Here is a 23,357-nt window from a genome sequence, read left to right as displayed (position 1 = left end):
TAATAGAAGGCTGGAATGCTGAGCCCTCTAATGTAGGAAAATAGAGCTGGGAGCATGAACAGGACTCGAGGGCCAGAGCTCCATATGTAATAAATAGGGGGGAATGTGTCTCCTGGTTCCATGAAAGAAGCCCACAAATTAAGAGAAAAGGCCCAGCAAAAGTGACTGGCAAATAGATCTCAGTAGCAAGGCAATGTTATAAAAATACCATTTGAAAGCTAAAGTCTGCAGTATCCATTTTATATTTTTATTCTTAGGAACCGTGAAAGGCAACATTGAGCACAGTTTTTGACTCTTTAAAACAGATGCTTATACTTCATTAAACAACACTGTTGAGAAAATTTTTCTAAAGACTTTTAGACATTTGATGAGTGATGAATTTTTAAAAAATTCAAACTAGGAAACAAAAATTTATGAAGCAATCACAAAGGAAAAAGGTTTACTAATTCATATATATCTCTGCACAGTGAACAGAAGCAAAACGAAACGTAAAAGGATAACAGAGGGTGAAATATGTACATAAGCATGATTTTAAAATGTTAGTGTTTGTTAAATAGGAAAAAGCTTATCTGAATTTGTTAGGAAATGTTTTATGGAAATGGAAATGATCCGGCAACGGAAAATTTACATTAGAGAAAATGCCAGTAAACAAGCACATTAGAGATGCACTTTCTAACATAAAAATGTAAGTTAAGGAAATTTTGGACTTGCAATTTTGCATTTATGAAATTTGGAAAATATGCTGGAAGGGAGTAGAGTAATTGTTATACTGACATAGATGATATTTTAAGTGGTATAATAATTTGGAAAAGATTATAATATAAAACAGATAGCTATAAACATTTATTCCATTTGTTTCTATAATTTCCCTTCTCAAGAAATTTCACAAAGTACTCAGATGCACTTGCAAAGATGTTCATCGTAGCATTAGTTGTAGTAGCAAAGCAACCTGGACGGTAACCTGTATGTTCAATGATAGAAGACAAGTTTAGTAAATTATAATACACTGCATGCTGGGGTTTTATGCAGCCATTAAAAATCATAATTATGAAAACTAGACAAACAGAATACACATATTTTTATATATACTTATATAAAGTGTTTATAGTGTTAAGCCAACAAAGTATACCATTTAGCCCGCACATTAAATAGAATTATCACTCTAAACATATATATTTGTAACATATAGAAAATATTACCCAAAAATGGAAATAAAAGTATTGCAGGGTTAATGTATATTAATTCCACAAATATTTGTTAAAATGCCTACATGGTGCCAATAGCTTACATTATAACAGTAAATTAAAAAAGCTATACTTCATAGCACTAATGGAAATTATCCAGTTTTCAGTAATGTTATAGCAACTTTCATTTCTAAATTTAGCTACAAATTAGGGGCAGTAATAAATTAAAATCCTTGTAATTGCATGCTGCTTGTTATTTTCACCTGCTTACCCTCAATACATGTATTTTATAGAACATGAAATTAAGCAGTTTTTGTTTTTATTTAGTGAAAAGCACAAATTGTTCCTCTGTTTTCCTCTTATTCATTAATTTATTGATTGGTTTATTACTTGATTGGGTTATTCTTTAAACAAGTTATTATTGAGTACATGTGTTTTGGTGCTGTGATGGATGTGAGCAGTATTGAGTAGGACACATGCCCTATGTCTGTTTCCTTACTCTGTTATGGGCTCATTGCATTATAGTTCTTTTATGGATCAGCTTGTTCCATTAAGATGTCATTTTAGATTTTTACCACAAATGTTATTTTCTGAATGGAAGAAGGATTTAGGTAATGAGCAGAAAGCATGCATTTTTATATCTTCTTTCCAAACTATGTTTTACAACATTAGCTAGAAAAAGAAAAGAGGAATTGTTTTTTTAACATGCTGAGGAAATCAGTGGTGCTTTTATATTAGTTACTTTAGGTGGCCTCCAAATTTCTTTTTAAACGAATTATTTCACACAGATACAGAGAATATTATAGACAAATAGGGAGGATACTGTGAAGTTGTACTTAAATGTTAAGAAAGAATGAAGTTGATTTTCTGTGGAAAACTTTACTTCTGTCTTTCCATTCTTAATGCTTTTTCCATTTGTTGTGTGGGCAATATTGACAAAACTAAGTGCCATGTGGGTTGGTGATTCTGTCTTTGTGTACAATTATGGAGGATACTGTAGGCAACTAAAGAGAATATTATGAAGTGATAGTTAAGTGATAAGAAAAAGTAAAGTTGATTTATGGAAAACTATATTTCTGCCTTTGAGTTCTTTTTAACTCCCTTCCCTTCCTTGTACCTTTTGGGGTGATATTGACAGTACTGGCAAAACTAAAGTGGCATGTGGCTTGATTCTGGAATCTTCATTTACGTATGCTCTTTAATTTCATCATCCTGAAGTTGTTGCAACCGTAACAATAACTAAAAGATGGCTGGTTCATTAAGAATATTAGTGGTTGGAGCACTGTTCCTTAAAAATACACTGGGATGCTCAGTTGGGCATATTCACAAACACTACTACTTGGTAGTCTAGATCTGCCAAGATCCCTTCTCCTTATGGACTTTTATGAACTTATGGCTTTTATGTGACATTCTAGGCCTTTATTAATATTTAGATATTACATTGATTAAATTATTCAAAGATTCTTAAATATGTAGTCATTTATTTTTAAAAATTGGTAAAGACTTGAAAGAAATATAGATCTGTCATTATTTTAATATTTTATTTTATTTTATTTTTAAATTTTTTTATTTATTTATGATAGTCACAGAGAGAGAGAGAGAGAGAGACAGAGACGCAGGCAGAGGGAGAAGCAGGCTCCATGCACCGGGAGCCTGACGTGGGATTCGATCCCGGGTCTCCAGGATCGCGCCCTGGGCCAAAGGCAGGCGCCAAACCGCTGCGCCACCCAGAGATCCCCATTATTTTAATATTTTAAAAAGTTAATAGCTTTTAATTATGAATCTTATTACTCTGACAGTTTTGTTTGGCTCTTACTTTCAATAGAAGTCAGAAATAAGGAATAGAATTAATTCAAAACACACATCATTCTTGAGTGCCTTTTTTTTTTTTTTAAAGATTTTATTTATTCATGATAGACACAGAAAGAGACAGAGAGGCAGAGACATAGGCAAAGGGAGAAACAGGCTCCATGCAGGGAGCCCGACACGGGACTGGATCCCAAGTCTCCAGGATCACGCCCTGGGCTGATGACAGCGCTAAGCCGCTGAGCCACCAGGGCAGCCCTCTTGAGTGCCTCTTAACAGCATGGCAACGTATTAAGAACAACAGAGGTGGGTAAGAAGGGGTGCCTGTCCTCAGGGAACCTAAGGCCCACTTAAAATAGTCACAGTTTTGTCTAGTACAGCCGCAGTGTTCATATGATGAGTGATCACTAAAATGTATTTTTTAATCATTTTTATTCTATATTTCCTTAATCGGCTCAGCACAGACATAGAGGTCTTACGTAGGAAGACTTGTTTTAGGACCATAACCAAAGTCAGCAGCCTGTAATAAGTGCTAAATCTAACCGTGGGAAATCAGAATATGTGACAAATTTAGAGTGTCGTATTTTTCTGAAAAACTAGAAGATCTGTTATATTAAACATGAGACTGAATATGATTTGCTGGAAAAGTTCTTTTTAAAAATTAAGTTAAAATTAATATGTTCAGATATTTACAATTCAGTCCTGAATTGAGCTGATTGAAAATATGTTTTTCAAATTATTTTTAGAGATAATGCTAATTAAAGTTACACTTTCCCCCTGCATTTTTTGCTTCACTTTTATTTCTGGTTTTGGGGGAAAAAGGACAATAAGCATATGAAAGTAGTGTGTGGCTTGTTCTTAATTCCCATAGCTTTCAAATAGAGGTGTTGATTTTTCAGGTCCATTATAACCTCAATGTGGTGACACCATTCCTTTATAAAGGGTTTGCATATTTAAAAGTTTCCCCTGGAGCAAGATAAGATGGGGAAACACAAGGAAAGCTGTTAATTTTGTGGTAGGAGGGAAGGGATTCATCTGGCTTGCATTTCAAGAAAGAGTTCATTTTAACACATGGACAGTAATATGGGATATACTCTGAGCTCATAGAACTGAAATCTGAAAGTAACTTTAACTGTTGGATATCATGATTATACTAACACTGACTAAAAGAATAAGAGTTTTCCAACCTTGAGAGAAAATAATAAGTATAATAAAACAATGAGAATTCTCTTTTAATTAATAACCTGAGTTTTTATTCACTGGATCTTCACCTGAGCTTCAAATTTGTGTAAAGATTGATTTGCTTTCCTTTTTGTCCAAATAGTTTCTACTTCTTCTGTATAAAATCCTAATTCCTATTTAGTCACCTCTTATCTGATCTTGAATAAACATTAGAAGGAACAAACTAGAAGACATTAGAGAGAAAGGGATAAACACGTGTAAAACATGAAAGCAACTCAGAAAATCTTGTTCATTCGGCAGCAAAGGAGTCTGACCCTCAGCATCACTGGATTTGAACTGGGGTCAGAATGATGGAACAGTGGTGGTTGAAGACGACAGATATCCAAGGGTCCTTGGTCCTTTGACTCTTCTTCATGATCCTGTTTGCCAGACCATCTATCTGCTTACTTGGTCTTTCTCTATTTTTCTACATCTATCTTAAAGTGGGACCTTGCATTTGGACCTGGCTGACACACCAAAGGCTTGACTGCCACTGAGTTTAGAGGTGTTTTGAATCATTGGATGGTAGATAAAGGGTGGGGAGAGCGTACAACTTAGGGGATTTTTTAAATAACCATTTTATGTAGTGTATATTAAAATTGTATTCTAATATGTTGTACATCTGCTTTCCTTTGATCAGTTTTTACATTCATCTGCTGTCAACCCTCTGGTCTGGAACCGATTATTTAGGGAAAATTGGTGGAGCCATCTGGAAACATGAGCCACTTGAGTTTCTGTCTGATTTCTAATGCATGTTTTGATCAATGCTAATTATATGGTTTATCTCATTATTTATTGTTTCTGTTCATTGTTCGAAAAGAAAATCCTAATCCAAAATGAATTGTTTTCAAAGGCTTTGGACTTGGCTGCCCTTTCCACAGAGCACTCTCAGTACAAGGACTGGTGGTGGAAAGTACAGATTGGAAAATGTTACTACAGGTAAAATTTTGATTATTTGTGAAGGGCTTAGACATGGCGGCATATTTTAGAGTCTCAACTCTGATTGTTATTTTTCTGGGTGGAACTTCCTCAGGAAGAAATGAAAAGTGTGTCTTTGTTGAGAGAGCATTTAATGTGGTAGCAGTAAGAACTGATAATAAATAATAAATAATAATAAAACTGTAATGCTGGGCAGGGGAAACTCTGCACCTTCAGATCCAATACCTCTTTTTGGATGAGGAAGCTGAGGCCAGAGAGAGCCCGTGATTTGCACCAAGAACTAGTTAGTAAAATACTAGTTAGTAACAGGCTTGTTAGAATTGAGTTCGTTGTTGCTTGTTCCTCTTCTCTTGCTCTCAAGTCTTTTTATGTCCCCTGATGCCTCACATCTGTAAAGTGCTTCATGATTGAGAGCTAACTTGTCCATATGTGACATGATCTCACTTAAATCTCACCACACCTGGAGGTAGTTACTATTATTGTTAGCTTTGTCCAGATGAAAAAAACTGAGCCTCAGAAAGATAAAGTGACTTGTCCAAATTCACACAGTTTGTCAGTGGCAGAATGAGAATTTGAGCTCAGCTTTCTGATATCAGTTCTCTTACTACTTGCACAATTCTGTAGTGTTTCTCTAGGATCTGAATATTCTTACATTAATTTACTTAATGTTTAAACACATTTTTTTCCTTAGAGAGAAGGAGAGAGCACATGTGCAAGCAGGGAGTGGGGCAAAGGGTAAGAATCTTCAAACAGACTCCCTGCTGAGTGTGGAGCCCTACACTGGGCTCAATCCCATGATCACAACCTGAGCCGAAATCAAGAGTTAGACGCTTAACTGACTGAGCCACCCAGGTGCCCCCTAAACACATTTTCAAGCAAATTAATTGAGAGGTCAGGAAAGTTGTAATTAATTATGTGAATATTACACAGCAACTAGAAATGAGATCTAAAACTTGTTGCCTAAAAACAAAACAAAAAAACTTGTTTCCTGATATTGAAATGCATTTGGAGCATTTGTAAAATAGAGACAAACGGGCAATTGTATTTTATAAATATAAATACATCTTAGTATTCAAAACAAGGTAGACCGGTTACTAGGAGCATCCTTCAGTACTTAAGAACTTTCCTTTACTGTAAGGAAAAAGAAATCTGTAAATGGAATAAAAAGGATGCTTATTCTTTTTTGGTTGAAATTAAGACTACTTTCCACTTAGATATTTTACAAGAACTTAAGTGTTTTTTCTGCTATTAGACTGAGGAAGTATTTTCTACTAAAAGGTAATTTCATAGCATCATACCATTAAACTTTTATGAATATAATTTCTGAAAGCAAGCTTGAAATCTCGAGCTTCTAAACAAAACCCTAAGATATCTTTAACAATTAAAGAGAAGCACAATTTGGATTCCTTCTGCCATTTGTATGAAATGGCATTTAAATAAGTGTACCTTGCCAGGTTAATCAGCCTTCTCCTCTGACCCTTAATTGCCTCTCGTCTTTAGTATGGGCTCAGCACTCCTGCAGTCACTGACTTGCTAGGGTATTTAATGAGCCCGGCACAGGGGTTACAGGTATTTATTAGGTAGTCCTTCCTTCAGATGGTTTACAGGCCAGTGGGGGAGAGGACAGTAAATGATGAGAAGCATGGCTTCCACAGTGAGAGAAGCAAGCAGAGAGAGCTGAGGGGAAGCTCCTAATGCGACCCAACAGGTCCAGGCTGGGCTACCAGAGGGTGTAGCCCCAGTTGATGTGTGTCTCTTTGACCCCGACCAGTACATTCTTCTAGTTCTTTGTCTACAGCTTCCTTATGGCCCCATTCCTGCTCCAGTGCCTGAATTCTGACTTTCTGTTTGTTTGAACTGTTCTATAGCTTCTTATCTGGCTTCTCTGCCCCCATTTCTTGCCCCTTCCATCCTTCTTCTTATACTAGCGGCAGAGTAACTGTTGTGACAGAAACAGCTCCGGGTGGACTCCTTGGTTAATCTCCACGACCTCTAGGATGAAGTCTGGATTTTGAGAGTGGCATGTCTGATCCTGTCCCAGGCCACACTTGCTCCCTTACTCCCTTACTCCCTTCTCCCATTACTTGTGGTGTCCTCCCTTCTAGTTAAACCAAACAACTCAGCATCCCCCTCCTGGGCTGTGCACTCTGTTCTCTGTGTGCTCGCACTGACAGTTTGCTTCCATCTGAGATGCTCCCCCATCCCTACCTCACCCTACCTTGCCTATCACTTCCTCCTAGATACTATTTAGGTTCATTCCACCTCTGTGCTCTCGCAGCACCTGTTTTTTTCTTATTGGCCAAAATACGATTCCATTTATTTGTGAACATGTTTTATTCCATTCTTATTGCTGCCTTTAGGACATGGTTGTGATCTTCATCTTTGGATCATGAAATGTGTGTGCAGTTGGCATTTGACAACTATTGAATTGGAGAGAAAAAGTTGGCAGGTGGTGGGGTTATCTTGGGACTTCGACTTTCTGATATTAGCCTGTTCATGAACTTGACTGATATTTTCCTCATTCCTAGACTTTCTTTAGACATGACCCACTTAATTTCCTTTGCATAAGAACCCATGTGGTTATTCCTCTTTGATAGTACTAGAAGAAGTTATCTCTTGAGGATGCAGTAATTTAAAAAAAAAAGTGTATGACCCAATCTTCCTTTCTTTGGTTTTCAGGGTAGTTAAATGGCTGATTGCTTTATTTATTTATTTATTTATTTATTTATTTATTTATTTATTTAGATTGCTTTTAAAAAAATTGTTTATCTTTCCATAATTCTGTTTAAAAAAATCAATTTCTGTTTTCATATTCTTTATATGTATCTTATAGGGTTATAGTGTAATCACTTTTAAACTATTTTTGGGAGGAGACATCATATTAGGTAAAAATATACAGACTCATGGATAATTCAGTGTGGCTGAACTTTAGCCACATGCCTAAGGTTTGAATGCTCAGTTGAAGCTCTGTGTAGAACTATGCTGTTTTCCAGAACTTGAGAGTTCTTTGGTAACATTTTGTGAATATTCTTGTAAAAGTTGTGGGAGCTTTGAAGAGGTGGGGGGCTTCTGCCATTCTGCACATTCTCTAACTTTAGGGCAGTTTTTGGGGGGTTTCCTTTTAACTCCATTAATCCCACATCTTCTAGCAGCTATTTGGATGTAGCCACACCAGTGCTTGAGGCTTAGACAGCCAAGTAGAAGGTCAGAGTTCTTCTGTCAAGACTCTGAATGAAAGCAGCACAACGAAACATACTGTGTATTGTTCCAGTTTTCACAAAATGAAAGCATCATAAAGTGCCTAAGCAGCTCTTGGCTGGCTAGGGATGGGTAGTTAGGAGAAGACCTGACAAATCTAGAACAGGCTGATAATAAAATGTTCCCTGGTTAGAAGAAGTGGGGTTGATATCAGGACAGTTATAGTTAGGCAAGGAACAAATCTCAAATTTGTAGACCAGGGCAATCTGTATCAGATACAAAGATAAAGGAAAAGAAAATGTTCCTAGAATCATAAAATAGTAGAGCTGTGTCACTCAAGTAGCAATTACTACTTACATCAAGACTATTTAAGAATGGTTTTAAAAGTGGGCCTTTGTGTCAGAATAGACAATGTTTTCAAAGAAATGACATCCTTGAGTTCTTCCAATAAAATGGAGACCCTAAGCATTTACTCAGGTTACCTGCCACATGTCCAGCTGATTATAAGCTCTTTGGTTGGTAAATGGAGCTGCCTTGGCTCACTGGCAGCTGTTGGTTCTGCAGTGTCTAGACTTCACACGACTTTTTACACACCATTGGAGGGTTACATAGACAGTGACTACGGGAAATAGGTAACTTTTTGCTCAACTATATAAACATAATAATTTATATGCGGATAATAATTTATATGTGTGTATGACATTACCTTCTTTAGACATTTACTCTTAGAAATGTGATTTATCTCTATTCATATTGTCAGTGTGTGAATAAGTGCTGTAGTATTTATTTTTAAGTTGAATGTCTAATTTTTAAAATGGCTGTTCTTAGGTTAGGAATGTATCGTGAAGCAGAAAAACAGTTTAAATCAGCCCTCAAGCAGCAGGAAATGGTAGATACATTTCTCTACTTGGCAAAAGTAAGTAAGTATTCTTAACTGGAGTGAAATCTGTCTTCTCAAAATAAATGTTCAAATTCTGGCCAATGTACACGGAGAGCTGCCAGTTTCTTCAGGAATATTTGGCAAGTAAATGTGCTCAGACTTATTTTTCTTTATAGCGAGTGGAAAAGTGAGAACATATGGAGGGTAACTGTCTCAGGAGAAACTGATTGCCGTGAAAAATAAGAAAACCCCTTTGAAAGATTGCCCATTAGAGCAGAAGAAACTGCCACAGGCTCACTACAGCCCCCATGGGTAACAGACCCCAGAGAAGCCCTTTTTTCTACAACATGCCTGTCTCCCACCTAAGTTGCTATAGAGAATGGGAATTGTTTTTATGCAGGATGTTGGTTTCTTGGCTCTGCCATAACAACAAAGATGATATTTCCCCCTTATTGAACACCTATTCAGTAGCAGGTATTATATCCAGTCTCTTCCACCCACAGGTTAATTTAAGCCTCATAGAAACCCCACAAAGGTAGAGTTTAGAATTTCCTTTGTACCCTTATGATAGTGGAGACTTAAAGAGGGTAAATAGGTTTTTCAACGTCACTTGGCTGTTTCGATCCAGTACTCCAATGCAAGTCTTCCTTCTCACTGCCCCGTACTGCCTCCCACAGCGACAGCAAACATCAAGGGCCATCAGAATTCAGTCCTGGGAAAAAGTTACTTCTTGGCCCTGACCAGGGCTACTTGAAACATTTGATGAAGTGGTGGGTAGGACATCATCTTGCTGTATCTTGATGAATTTTTTAAAATTAAAAAGTGTGCTAAAGGAGGTTGAAAAGAAGAGCTATATAAAAGGAAGTGCCACTACTCCCTAAATATGGTTTTAAGAATCTGCATACTGAAAAGAAACAAAATGAAAGTTACGCTATATAAACCTACAGTGCTAAATAATTGTGATCTATTTACTGTAGTTTTCAGAGATGTTTGAAACTAAGTCCACCTTCTGTATATGTTAAACCTTAAATTCTTAAAGAAGTTTCTAAGCATCACAGTAGACTTTTAAGCTTTTCTAACACCTTGAAATTAAAACATCTATTTGTCATCTTTTTCACTGATAATCACTTGCCAGGTGATTAAAAAAATGTGCTTTATATTTAACTATTGTTGAATACATGGTTTGATGTATTTTTCCATAAATTGATTTGCTTATATCTTATTATTGCCTACACAACTGTATAAAAGTAAAATTTACTTATTTTCTTTAATAATTGCTACACAATAGAGATCATTCTGATTTAGGAACCGTATTTCTGAAAATATTAGATCGTTAATTAAAAATATTAAATATTTTATTACTTTAGCATTAAACACTATTTACAGGTTTTTTGTGTATCCATTTGGGCCTTCTTCCAGTCTATTTTGAAGGAAATAGAGGATCCAAGATCATGGAGAAAAAAGTGTCATAATCTTATGTTTCCATGCCTACAACTATAATTCCCTGTTTTAGAACTTCCTATGAAGTGTATGACTTAGATACACTAATGTCCTAATTGCTAGTTAGGTGGAAGCCATCAAGTGCAAACTCTCTCATCCCCGACCCTATTCCTCACAAATCTGTTCCTCCTCTATTTCTGAGGGCCCTTTTCCAAAACCAGCTTCTGCATAGGCTCTCCACTGCTGCCTTTCTCAGAGCTTCTTGTTCCTTTTTCTCCTGCATCTTCAACTTTGATCTCATAACTGGTTCCTCTGTGCCTGCTTATGGACATAGTCCTGTCTGTCCTATCCTAAAAGGTTTTCCCTCGTTCCTTTCTTACTAACTTACTGCTCAGTCTCTGGCAATCACAAGCCCCCAAGGAGTGTTTGTTGAAGGAATAAATGAATGGATGCTTCGAAGATGACATGTGAAGATAAAACTATCACATCACTATTGAAAATTAATCCACATTTCTGAAAACTTTTTACCATAATATCTAGGAGATAACCTGTTGCTAAGCAATATTTATCAACTTATCACAGCAAATACTATTATTTTAAGAACTAGTACTTTTATTGAAATGTAACTTGGTTTTAGGTTTACATCTCATTGGATCAACCAGTGACGGCTTTAACTCTTTTCAAACAAGGCTTAGATAAGTTTCCAGGAGAAGTAACCCTACTTTGTGGAATTGCCAGGATCTATGAGGTAAGGCTCATATTATTCAAAAAGTTGATGTGAAATTGAGTTTATTTGCTACTTAAGTAAGCTCTTAGGTCCTTGAGATCCTAGCAAGGAGAACAATTTGTAAAATTATGATTACTGGCCTGTGGCTTACTAACAGAGTAGAGATTTTAGTGTACGTATTTAGTCACACTAAGTTTTTATTATGATGTATTTCAAACATACAGAAGAGTGAGGGGTGTGGTATGAGATAGGGATTTAAATGAGTTTCCCACTATAGATAACTATTTGTCCAGCACATCTGTTGATCCTTCTCCCAAGATGTGTAATTTCAAATATCAACTTTTTTTTCTATAGAGGGTAGATATGTTTTGGGGGCTTTCTGTTCTATTGGTCTGTTTGTCTATCATTGTACCAATATAATGCTATCTTAATTATTGCAGCCTCAAATACTATTTGGTATCATTCTTTATCAGGAATGTTTTGTCTGTTTTGGACTTTTGCTTATTCTTACAAATTTTAGAGTCATGTTGTCAAATTCCATGGAAAGCCCCACTGAGATATCCTTCCCACTGCCTAATTACTATAGCTTTACAGTAATTCCTGATCTCAAGTTGGACAAATTCTACCACCTACTCTTCCTCACAGCTGGTTGTTTTTGGCCCTTTGCTGTTCCATATTGATTTTAGGATTGACTTATCAAGAACTATTAAAAATCAGAACAACTCCTCCAGGCGTATTGATTGGAATTGCATTGAATATATGAATGATGGGGGTAGGTGGGCTGCTTTTCCTCCCACTCTCCATCATGATAAAATTCTCCATGTTTTTAGGTCTTCTTTTGTTCATCAATGGATATTTTGTAATTATCTCCATAAAGATGTTGTATTGGGGGTCCCCCAAACCACCTTGAGTTTCAGTGATTAGAAGGACTCAACTCAGCACTCAGTGATACAACTCAGATTTATTTATATCAAAAGGCTGTAAAGCAAACCTAGTAAAGGAAAAAGGCACATGGTGAGTCAAAGTTCAGAGGAAATCAGACATGTAAGCTTTTAGGAGTTGTCTCTTAGTGGAATCACACAGGACACACTTTATTCTTCGAACAAGTTGTGACAACATGTGTGAAGCAATGTCTATCAGGGAAGCTCATGAGAGACTTGGTACACAAGGTGATTACTAAGGGTTGGTCATATGGGCACCTTCTGTCTACCATGTACCCAAATCCCAGACTCCAAGACATAATGCAGGTATTCATGCACCACATCAGGTTTATGCACCACACTGTTCAAATAGTTTAGGTGTGTGAGCCCCTTTTACCATTTGAGGGAAGTTTTATATCAATATAGGGAACCCACCAAGTTCTCAGATGCCAGCCAGGGACCAACCTTACAAGCAGGCCTTTCTAAGAATAGTAGTTTCAGGCCTGTTATACTCTTTCCTGGATAGATCCCATCCCTAGGTATAACTATGGGTAGAATCCTTTTTTTCTTTTGTATTTTCTATTTCTGATAAGTAGGAATACACTAATTTTTTAAAGTTCATTTGATACTAGAAAACAGGACTAATATTGGGGTGCCTGGGTGACTCAGTTGGGTAAGCATCTGCCTTTGGCTCAGATCATGATCTCAGAGTCCTGGGATTGAGCCTCATGTTGGCTTTCCTGCTCACCAGGGAGTCTGCTTGTTCCTCTCTCTTTGCCCCTCTCCCCTATTAGTGCTCTCTCTCAAATAAATTTTAAAAATCTTAAAAAGGAAATAGGTTGGAGGCACCTGGGTAGCTCAGTGGTTGAGCATCTACCTTTGGCTCAGATCATGATCCCAGGGCCCTGGGATTGAGTCCTACCTTGGGCTCCCCGCAGGGAGCCTGCTTCTCCCTCTGTCTATGTCTCTGCCTCTCTCTCTGTGTCTCCCATGAATAAATAAATAAAATCTTTTAAAAAAGGAAATAGGCCCAATACTCTTTTGAAGTTTTAATATCCTATCCATAAATGCTCTTAGATTTTCTAAGTAAATAAAGTAGTCATCATCTGCAAACAGCTTCATCTCTTTGTCTCAATTATTTTGCCACTTAATAAAAAAATCTTACTGTTTAGGACTTCCAGTACAACACTGACAAGAAACATCTCTGTTCTCTCTTAAATTCTTGAAATTTTAGGTACAATATTCTAAAATTCTTTTGTTAGGAAGAGGGTGGAAGATATTAATAGTTGCTATATTTGGGTAATAGTATGTGAATGACTTTTATTTTCTTTTTCATACTTTCTGTATTTTCCTGATTTTCTGTCATGAACATGCATTACTTTTAAAGTAAAAAACAAACTTTATTTTTAAATTGTCTAGAAATACTGTTTCCCCTTTTGAAATATAATTTTGATAAACACATAAGTAGAAGGCTTTGATCATTCAATAAAAATAAAATACTGTATTCAAATCTCTGTATCTGTACTTGTATGAGCCTAATCTGAACATGAACAAAATTTTGACCAAGAAGCTTAAGAAATAGAATTGATTTTTGAGAGCAGTGGTATTCATGCGGAGCAGTGACTACCTCAATACGATCAGAACTCTCTGACCTTTCAGCTCCATCTTCTGCCCTTCTTCTCAGGCAGGAAGTGTTGGCAGAAAGAGCTAGAAATCTACGGAATCTTTGGTGTGTGGTGCTGGTTGGAAGAATTCCTGCCAGGCCTCTGATATCATCAGTGTTGCTGTGTCTGGGACAGGGAAGAGACCCCTAACCAGCTCCCTTCATCCTTCTCTGCTCAGAGTCTGGCCAGGAGTTGGAGGTCCACATCCTTTTAGAAGTCTACAGGGGAAGGTTTGGGGAGAGAAATAGAATTGGAGTTGCCTCTCAAAGTAGAGAAGAAAGCATCCAGGGTGTGGAGATGATTTACCATCCACAGGAAGTATGACCAAGGACTAAGCACAAATTTAAAATAGTGAGATGAAGTATTTCCCCTTGAATCTAACAGTTAATTTCCCTTGTGCCAAAGTTTACCATCCAAAGACAGATTTCCAGTGTATTCTTTTTCTCTTTATGTGACAGTGGATTTGGAGTTAATCAGTAAAGTTTTTCCCTTAGCATTGCAGCCTACACTACATATGCCTTAGGGATTTTTGTGTGTATATCAGACTTTTCCCTGGAGGGATCCTCGTCTTTTATGTTCTTTTTATTTATCACTTTCATTTTGATCTTGTATCTTCTCAGTGTCTCCTGTTTTAAAATGAACATGTTGTGCTGCCTATTGTTCATTGCTTATTTTGTATAGAAACTTGTTAAAAATGATTCCTTCTTGGGATCCCTGGGTGGCGCAGCGGTTTGGCGCCTGTCTTTGGCCCAGGGCGTGATCCTGGAGACCCGGGATCGAATCCCACGTTGGGCTCCCGGTGCATGGAGCCTGCTTCTCCCTCTGCCTGTGTCTCTGCCTCTCTCTCTCTCTCTGTGTGACTATCATAAATACACATTAAAAAAAAAAAAATTAAAAAAAAATAAAATGATTCCTTCTTGATAAATTTATTTGGTTGTGGTTTTAATTGTTCTTGAGGAATTCTGTGTATCATTCAAAAGACAGGTATCTATTTGAACTGTTCTTTGTTAAAGATGTTTAGAATTAGAAATATTACCCTAGGAAATATTATTCCAGTGGTCCTTGAAGTTTACTGTGCATAAAAATGACTTCAGGAGTGGTTGAAAACGGTGGTCTATCCAACTGCCTATCCACTACAGCATTCACCTCAAGTTATTTGCAATTTTATTTTAAATAACTTAAATCGAATTATAGTTAGTATTTTGTGAATTTGTTCCAAAATAACCATTATAAACATCACTTAAATGATACCATGGTTATTTATATATTTGAGGTGACATTTATATATTTGAAAATATTTTTTAATCTCCATTAACAAAATTTATTCTAGAGTTACCATAAAGAATTCTGAGGTAGGAATAGATTAAAAGAGCAAAAGAGAGTCTATGTGTATTCATACATACAACAATTTACAATGTTATAAAGACTGCCTATTAAACCTGTTGCACTATTGGATTATTTTAAAAACAGGGCTGGAGCAATAATGATTCCTTGTATGACAGGGAACTTGGGTCAGACAAAAGATTACTTTTAATTTCCTCAGTCAATACATGACTTAAAAGTTGGCAAATTTCAGGTGGTTTCCAGATTGTTGAGAGAATTACACACACACACACACACACACATGTATATGCACACAAACTTACAAGGTTTCATTTAGTCAAGATTGTAAACCCTTATGGAAATGAGATTATTTCCTCAGAGCAATTGTGGGTCAGAATTGTGGTGTGGCTTTTGCATCAGCCCTGATCTGCCTACTGGCCTGCATAGTGGCTGCTGATCCTCTTCATGCAAGTACAATCACCCCAGAGATGAGACAGTAGCCAATTCCAGCTACACTGTGGCTACACCACTGCCTTTTGTATGGGGGCTTGGTAACACCCATCTGGAAGAACTTAAACCATCTATACCTTTCCTCTGAAGGCAATGCTTATAAACACCAAGACTTCTTGGATTTTGAATTTAAATCACATCAACAGACTCGGTTAATTTCGCAGGAGAAAGCAGAGTCAGTGCCCAGCAGTCGGAGCCGCATGTCTGCCCCCAGCAATCCTGTATCCAGGAGGGCAGTTTCCCGCCCAAGCCCCATGTAACACAAACCAATAGTAAAAGGACAAAAGATAGGATAGGAAAATGGGCACAGGACATGAATCAGCATTTCACAGGAAAGGAAACATAAATATGTGGTGTCTTAAATGCCTAACCTCTCAGTCCTAATTTTTTTCTTAAAGTTTATTTATTTATTTATCTATTTATTTATTTATTTATTCATTCATTCATTCATTCATTCATTCATTCATTCATGATAGACATAGAGAGAGAGAGAGGCAGAGACACAGGCAGAGGGAAAAGCAGGCTCCATGCAGGGAGCCTGATGCGGGACTGGATCCCAGGTCTCCAGGATCATGCCTTGGGCCAAAGGCAGGCGCTAAACCACTGAGCCACCCAGGGATCCCTCTCTCGGTCCTAATTAAAGAAATAAAAACTAAAATAAAAAATGAGATGCCCTTTCTTCACTTCATCAGGTTGACCAAGATGGAGAAGTTCCATGACATGCAGGGTTGTCAAGGTTGTGGTGGAACAAACCCCACACATGAACACGGATGCTGGGAGGGTATGTTGGCACAAACCATTGGAGGCTCTTTGTAATTACTGATGAGATTTCCGAGCATGCATACTCTGTGGCCCAGCAATTTCACTTGTAGGAATTTTCCTTAAGGATGTTTTCATACAAGTTTAGAAAGATATATACAAGGATGGTTTTATAGTATTTTTATGCCCCTCCCCCCAAAGGAAATGAATGCTTCATCAAAAAGGGGCTGGTTAAATAAACTATAGTCTATGTATTGATGGAAAATTATGCAGAAGTAAAAAAAGTGACAGGTTAGAACCCTTTGTACCGATATGGAAAGAGTCAAGACACTGAGAGTGAAACCAGTGAAGTGTATATCAAAATGTGTAGAAAGATTATGTTTATGGTTAAAACTGGCATACATGTATGTGTACACATATATGAACAAAATTTCTTGAAAAAAACTATTCACAGAACCTCTGACTGGATTTAGGGAGGGGACTTTTACTTTTCATTTTATAACCTTTCGCAGTGTTTAAATTTATTTTGCACAGCACATATTTTACAATAACACACTTAAAAAGCTACTTACAAGGTTGCCAAAAACAAATTAGCTTCAGTCTAAAATTCTTCAAGATTACATAAATTAATTATGTGCCCATCAATCAAGTATGCAAACATTCCAAGGTAATTTTATAGAACTGAGAGCCTTGAAACAATTATCCATTTAGCTGGAGTCTTTTTGCATTAGACTGAATTGTGTCCCTCCCAAATGAGTATGTTGAAGCCCTAGCCCTCAGTGTGATGACATTTAGAGATAAGGCCTTTCCGGATAATTAGGTTTAGATGTGGTCATGAGGATGGGGCCCTTGTGGTGGGATTAATGCCCTTGCAAGAAGAGATGCTGGAGTGTGCTGGCCATCACTCTCTCTTCCCTTCTCTCTCTCCCTGCCATATGAGGAACAGTGAGAAGGTGGGCATTTGTAAGCTAGTAAGAGTGTCCTCACCAAATCCCTACCATGTTGGCTCCTTGATCTTGGACTTTCGGCCTCCAAAACTGAGGGAAAATAAGTTCTGTTGTTTAAGCCACCTGGTCTATGGTATTTTGTTTTGGCAGCCCGAGCAGACTAATACACCACCATTAGCAAGTGTAACACTGGAAGCCTTGTTCTGTGGGATGTTGTTGCCCTGGAAGCCAGAAAAGTCATGTTCATGGGGACCCATGCTGCTCAGGGCCCTTAGGTTCAGTGGTCAGGGTGCTGCCTACGTGTGGAGATTACTCTTTGGAAGGACAATGTCTTAGTCTGCTCAGGCTGCTGTAACAAAATACCATAAACTGGGAGGCTTAGAGAACATAAATTTATTTCTCATAATTCTGGAGGCTGGGAAGTCTAAGACCAAGGTGCTGGTCAATTCATTTCCTAGTGAGCGTCCTTTTCCTGGTCTGTAGATAGATGCCTTCTTTCTATACTGTCATATGGTAGGGAGATAATTTCTGGTGTCAGTCTTTTTTTTTTTTTTTTTTAAGATTTTATTTATTTGAGAGAGAGCCAGCAAGTGAGCACAAGCAGGGGGAGGGGCAGAGGGAGAAGCAGGCTCGTGCGGGCTCGATCCTAGGACCCTGGGATCATAAGCTGAGCAGAAAGCAGATGCTTAAATGACTGAGCCACCCATGTGCCCCAGTGTCTCATCTTTAGGGGCACTAATCCCATTCATGAGGGCTTCATCCTTATGACCTAGTTACCTCTCAAAGACTCTACTTCCAAATACTATTATATTGGAGATTAAGACTTCAATTTGAATTTAGGAAGGACACAATCAGTCTAGAGGAGGTAGGGATTTGGTGTGGGGGTGGGGGTGGAGACTGTAGGGGAGTGAGTTAAACTGCTCATCTGTTTTTTCAAGTTTTACAAGGCTTTTGTTTTACCAAAAAGAAAATACACTTCTGGTGAAATATTTTTATTATTTATGCTTTTCAATGGATTCTTATATTCTTAAATTATTAAAGAATATTTGGAATAGTTGCACATAAAAGCAGTGTAAAATTCAGGAGAGAATGAACTCACAATTAATGAATATATCAACAGCCTTATGTTTTGAAGAAAAAAAAGTCAGTTATTTTTCAGCTACAAACCATGAATGGAAAGGCCTCTTCTCTTGAGGAACTAAATCCTGGCAGGACTTTGAATAAGAATTTTAGACACAAAGTATGTGAACAAATATACATACAGAATGAATTTGGATCAACTGATGAATCTTTTATGGAACTAATAAACATCAACCCGCTTTACTCCAAGTTGAGAAGCAACAGAGAGATAGAAATGAGATTCAGAAAAATGGAAGACAAACCATTAACTTTATCACTAATAAAAGCAGAATTGGAGCATGTGGCTTTAGCTCTGTGACTAAAGGACTTAATAGAGTTCTGCCGCTGAATTAGACAACCTAACCCTCCCCAGCCGGCACAGACAGGACCGTACAACCTGCACACCTTCTCTACTCGGAGAGCCTGCTCCACATGGCAGGGGAGAGCAGGTGGGCATGTTGTAGGCAGGTTGGCTTCCAAAGAGATCCAGAAGGGGCTGAAACCAGCATGCTGAGTTTGCCTTATGGGAATGAGTAAGAGTGGGAAGAAAGGCCCCAAATATTTTGATATCAGCATTTCTTAAAGTGTGGTCCAGGGATTCTCAGGGCTCCCTGAGGCCCTTTCAGAGGGTCCACAAGGTCAAAACTATTATTTTCTTTTCTTTTCTTTCTTTCTTTCTTTCTTTTTTTTTTTTTTTTTTTACCTTATTTGAGGGAGAGAGAACAGGGGCAGAGGGAGAAGCAGACACTCTGCTGAGCAGGGGGCTGGATCCTAGGACCCCAGGATCATGACCGAGCTGAAGGCAGAGGCCTAACCAATTGAGCCACCCAGGAGCCCTGGTCAAAACTGTTTCCATGTTACTGATATGGATGAAATTGGTGATAATATCAATAGATGTAATTTTTTGATATTGAAAAACAAAATGCATTTATGTCCATATTGTCTCTTCAGTTATGCTGTGAACCTAAAATTGCTCTAAATAAATAAATAGAGTCCTGAAATTAAAACAAAACAAAACATAGTAAAGTCCATAGAGGTTAAAAAAAATTCTGTGTGATAAGAAAGTATTGTGGGGTACTTCTTACAATCAGTGCAGTCTCTTGTATTTGATAAAATATTAAAATCTAACAAAAAAATAGGAGTCCTCATATGATAAGAGCAAGTGAGAGGTTTCCACAGCATGTGTTGTATATACTGAGAGCCAGAAGAGAGTTATGTGAAGTGAGGGCATTAGGGATATTTCCATGAGGGCCGTGGAGCCTGCACGGGCCTTGAAGGTGGATTTGAGAGCTAGGACATTAATAACGTTGAAAACACTGATTTATGATTATTGATGAGACTCCAGGTCTCCCTGCTACCATTCTTCCCTACTTTGGCATATCCTGTGTGTAGCCACCGAGTTACTCTTTAAAAATGTAAATATAATCGTGTTACTCCTCTACTCCATCCTTCCCTCGCTCTCTCCTTGCCCCCCCCCCCCCCCCCCCGCTTTTTAAGATTTTATTTGAGAGAGAGCCCAAGATGGGGAGCGGGGGCAGAGAGAGAGAGGAAGATGCAGACTCCCCAGCTGAGCAGGGAGCCCAACACGGGGGCTCAATCCCAGGACCCTGGGATCTAACCTGAGCCGAAGGCAGGCACTTAACCAACTGAGCCCCCCAGGTGCCCCTCTCTTTGCCTTTCTTCATGTCAATTATACTTGCCTGACATTATATTATTTGTTCATTTGCCTGTTTTCCTGACCATCTGTACCCTTCTTGAGGATAGCAGCCTTGTCTTTGTGTTCATATTCTGTCCTCAGGGCCTAGAACATAGTCTGGCACATGGTAGGCTCTTAATATTTGTTGAATAGAATTAACATACATCGGTCAGAAGAAAAATAATTTCTTGGCAATGAAGTATTGCTCTTCTGTCTTGATGGAGAACAGGAAATGAACAATATTTCATCAGCAGCTGAATACTACAAAGAAGTTTTGAAACAGGACAATACTCATATGGAAGCCATTGCATGCATTGGAAGCAACCACTTTTATTCTGATCAACCAGAAATAGCTCTCCGGTTTTACAGGTGTGTTTTACGTTGTCTTCGTAGAACTACTTTCCTGTGATATATTGGTGCAACAGCAATAAAGGTGAAGTGAAAATGTAGACAGATAATGTGTAGGCCCATGTCTATAGGAGACTAACCATTCAAGCACCCGGAGGCTTTCTGAGCATTAAAGTGACATTTAATAATTTGAAAGTGCACAAATATTTGGCATCTTGTGGAAACATACCTGGATAGTTGAGTTTTTAACACCATGTCATTGTATGAGTTAGCCATTTTGTTGTCAATGAGGAACTGTGTAGCAGTTCCTGGAAGCACTTCTCCCCATCACTGCTTCCATTCATACCACCACATAGCATAAGACCCCAGAGCTGAAACAGTGGTGAGATTTGCAAAGAGCAGTGAGTACCAGGTTCCAAGCCCTGACTGGGACCTGAAACAGGTTCCCCTGTTCTGTGAAATATTGTCAGCTCTTGTCCAAATAATTTTTCAAAGTCTAAATAAGTTCTGATCTCTGGTTCTCTTTTGAGCACATTCTTATTTCATCCTACAGATGGTTTCTGAGATTAATTTTTAAATTTTGATTTTCTCTTCTGCCCTTAGGTAATATACCAGGAGATAACTGGCCACTGACAAGAGTTTTTCCCAAATATATGTTAGCATAAAATATGATAAAATGAATACCACTTTAGGCACAGGCAGCTGTCTCTACTTCCTCACCCCCAAAATGGATCATGGGTTCCTTAGGGCTGCTGAGGTGGATTTTCATTTGCTTATTTGAACAGTCTTGTCCTTTGGGATTAATGGTGCCTAGAAACAAACAGGTTTTTTTGAGCTCTAGCATGAAAGTTAGGGGATAAGGCAGAGATCACACTGATGGTCTTATCTTCCTTGGTAGAAGCTCATCAGAAGGTCGGTAGACGCAGCCAAACCAAAAAATACTACTGATAACCCAAACCAAGATTCAATTTAGCCGAAAACTTGAAGGTAAATCCTAAACACAGCCCTCAAGTTAGATGAAAAGGTCTTAGGGGGTTCACTTATTGGCACCATATCTTTATGAAGCAAAATGCTGTGGGTTTTCCTTTATGTGACTCTTTGTATTTGATTCTCTAACAGAGCTTTTGGGGAAAAAAACTTATGTAAGTGGACTCTGACCTCGCTCCTGGATATATTGCCCATGAATAGTACCATTAAAAAAGACATGCTTTTGTATTTGCTTTGAAATGTTTTTTCATTTACTATGTTACTTTCTATTCTTTGGAGGTGTTAAAAATTGTAAAACATTTGTTTCTAACTTTGTAAAAAATAGGTCTTAATATTTATCAGGTTGGTCTGACACCAAAATATGTGTGCTCTTTTTCGAAAAGGCGACTCCTGCAGATGGGTGTTTATAACTGCCAGCTTTTTAACAATCTGGGCCTCTGCTGCTTCTATGCCCAGCAGTATGATATGACTCTGACCTCATTTGAACGTGCCCTTGCTCTGGCTGAAAACGAAGAAGAGGCAGCTGACGTCTGGTACAACTTGGGCCACATAGCTGTGGTAGGTGGTTTCCTCTAATGTAATTTCTGATATAGAAAAGGTAGCTAGCCATAAGTTAGTTTGAAGCAATGTTCAGCTCTGGTAAATCCACTGGTTATGGTCTTCTGTAGCAATTAAGTGATCTCTGAGCATCACCCTAGAACTTGTTTTCTCAGGTTAAAGCCTCTTACAACAGACACTTGATTATGATTAGTACTTGTTGCTTGGTAGCTGAAAAGACATGAGGAAGAAGGGAGGAGATGGTGGGCAGAAGCATATGGATCTGTGTGTGCGAATACATGCTTTTCTTTTCAAGGGTATAGGAGATATGAATTTGGCCCATCAGTGCTTCAGGCTCGCTCTGGTCAACAACAATAACCACGCTGAGGCCTACAACAACCTGGCTGTGCTGGAGATGCGTAAGGGCCACATTGAGCAGGTCAGTGAACTACTGTGGCACAATGGACAGTCTGCTTTCTTTCAAGAAAAGCTGTCAGATGTAGTTATCTTTACATGCTGTTGTTTATTTATTTTTTAAAGATTTATTTATTCGAGAGAGAGAGAGAGAGAATCCCAAGCAGACTCCTCGCTGAGTGCAGAGCCTGAGCTCGATCCCGTGACCCTGAGATCATGACCCAAACTGAAATCAAGAGTAGGACGCTTAACCAACTGAGCCACCCAGGTGCCCCTACCTACTGTAGTTTAAAAATGAGCTCTAGGGCTTGACTGGCCTGGATTTGATTCCTGGCTCTGTTATATATTAATAGTTTGACCTTGGACAAGTTACTTAACATTTGTTATCTCTTTACCTTTGGTTTTACCTATTTTATTTATTTATTTATTTATTTATTTATTTATTTATTTATTTAAAGATTTTATTTGTTCGTGAGAGAGAGAGAGAGAGAGAGGCAGGCAGAGATATAGACAGAGGGAGAAGCAGGCTCCATGCAGGGAGCCCAATGTGGGATTCGATCCCAGGTCTCCAGGACTGTTTAGCCCTGTGCCAAAGGCAGGCGCTAAACCACTGAGCCACCCAGGGATCCCCTACCATTGGTTTTATTAGGATCAACCTGTACCTCCCTAGTGTTCCCTGCCTTGGTAGACTGTTACACCATTCCCAGTCCCCCATCCGCCAGCTAGGTGCTCAAGCCA

The 23,357-nt window shown here is 38.2% G+C and overlaps 1 protein-coding gene across 1 annotated transcript in view; it reads left to right on the top strand.

The window, feature by feature from the left end:
* The window catches only part of TTC8 (tetratricopeptide repeat domain 8), a 189,846-nt gene that overhangs the window by 23,967 nt on the left and 142,522 nt on the right, over window positions 1-23,357 (top strand). Inside the window, exons 8-13 of the mRNA XM_041757777.1 lie at window positions 5,065-5,150; window positions 9,177-9,264; window positions 11,306-11,416; window positions 20,563-20,702; window positions 22,052-22,226; window positions 22,522-22,644. Coding sequence (XP_041613711.1) covers window positions 5,065-5,150; window positions 9,177-9,264; window positions 11,306-11,416; window positions 20,563-20,702; window positions 22,052-22,226; window positions 22,522-22,644 — 723 coding nt within the window. The remainder of the gene's footprint in view (window positions 1-5,064; window positions 5,151-9,176; window positions 9,265-11,305; window positions 11,417-20,562; window positions 20,703-22,051; window positions 22,227-22,521; window positions 22,645-23,357) is intronic.

This window comes from Vulpes lagopus, chromosome 6 (genome assembly GCF_018345385.1).
Source record: "Vulpes lagopus strain Blue_001 chromosome 6, ASM1834538v1, whole genome shotgun sequence".
In the NCBI taxonomy this organism is placed as follows: Eukaryota; Metazoa; Chordata; class Mammalia; order Carnivora; family Canidae; genus Vulpes; species Vulpes lagopus.
The sequence above is the reverse complement of the archived record's forward strand: the minus strand, read 5'-3'. Positions and strand labels throughout refer to the sequence as shown.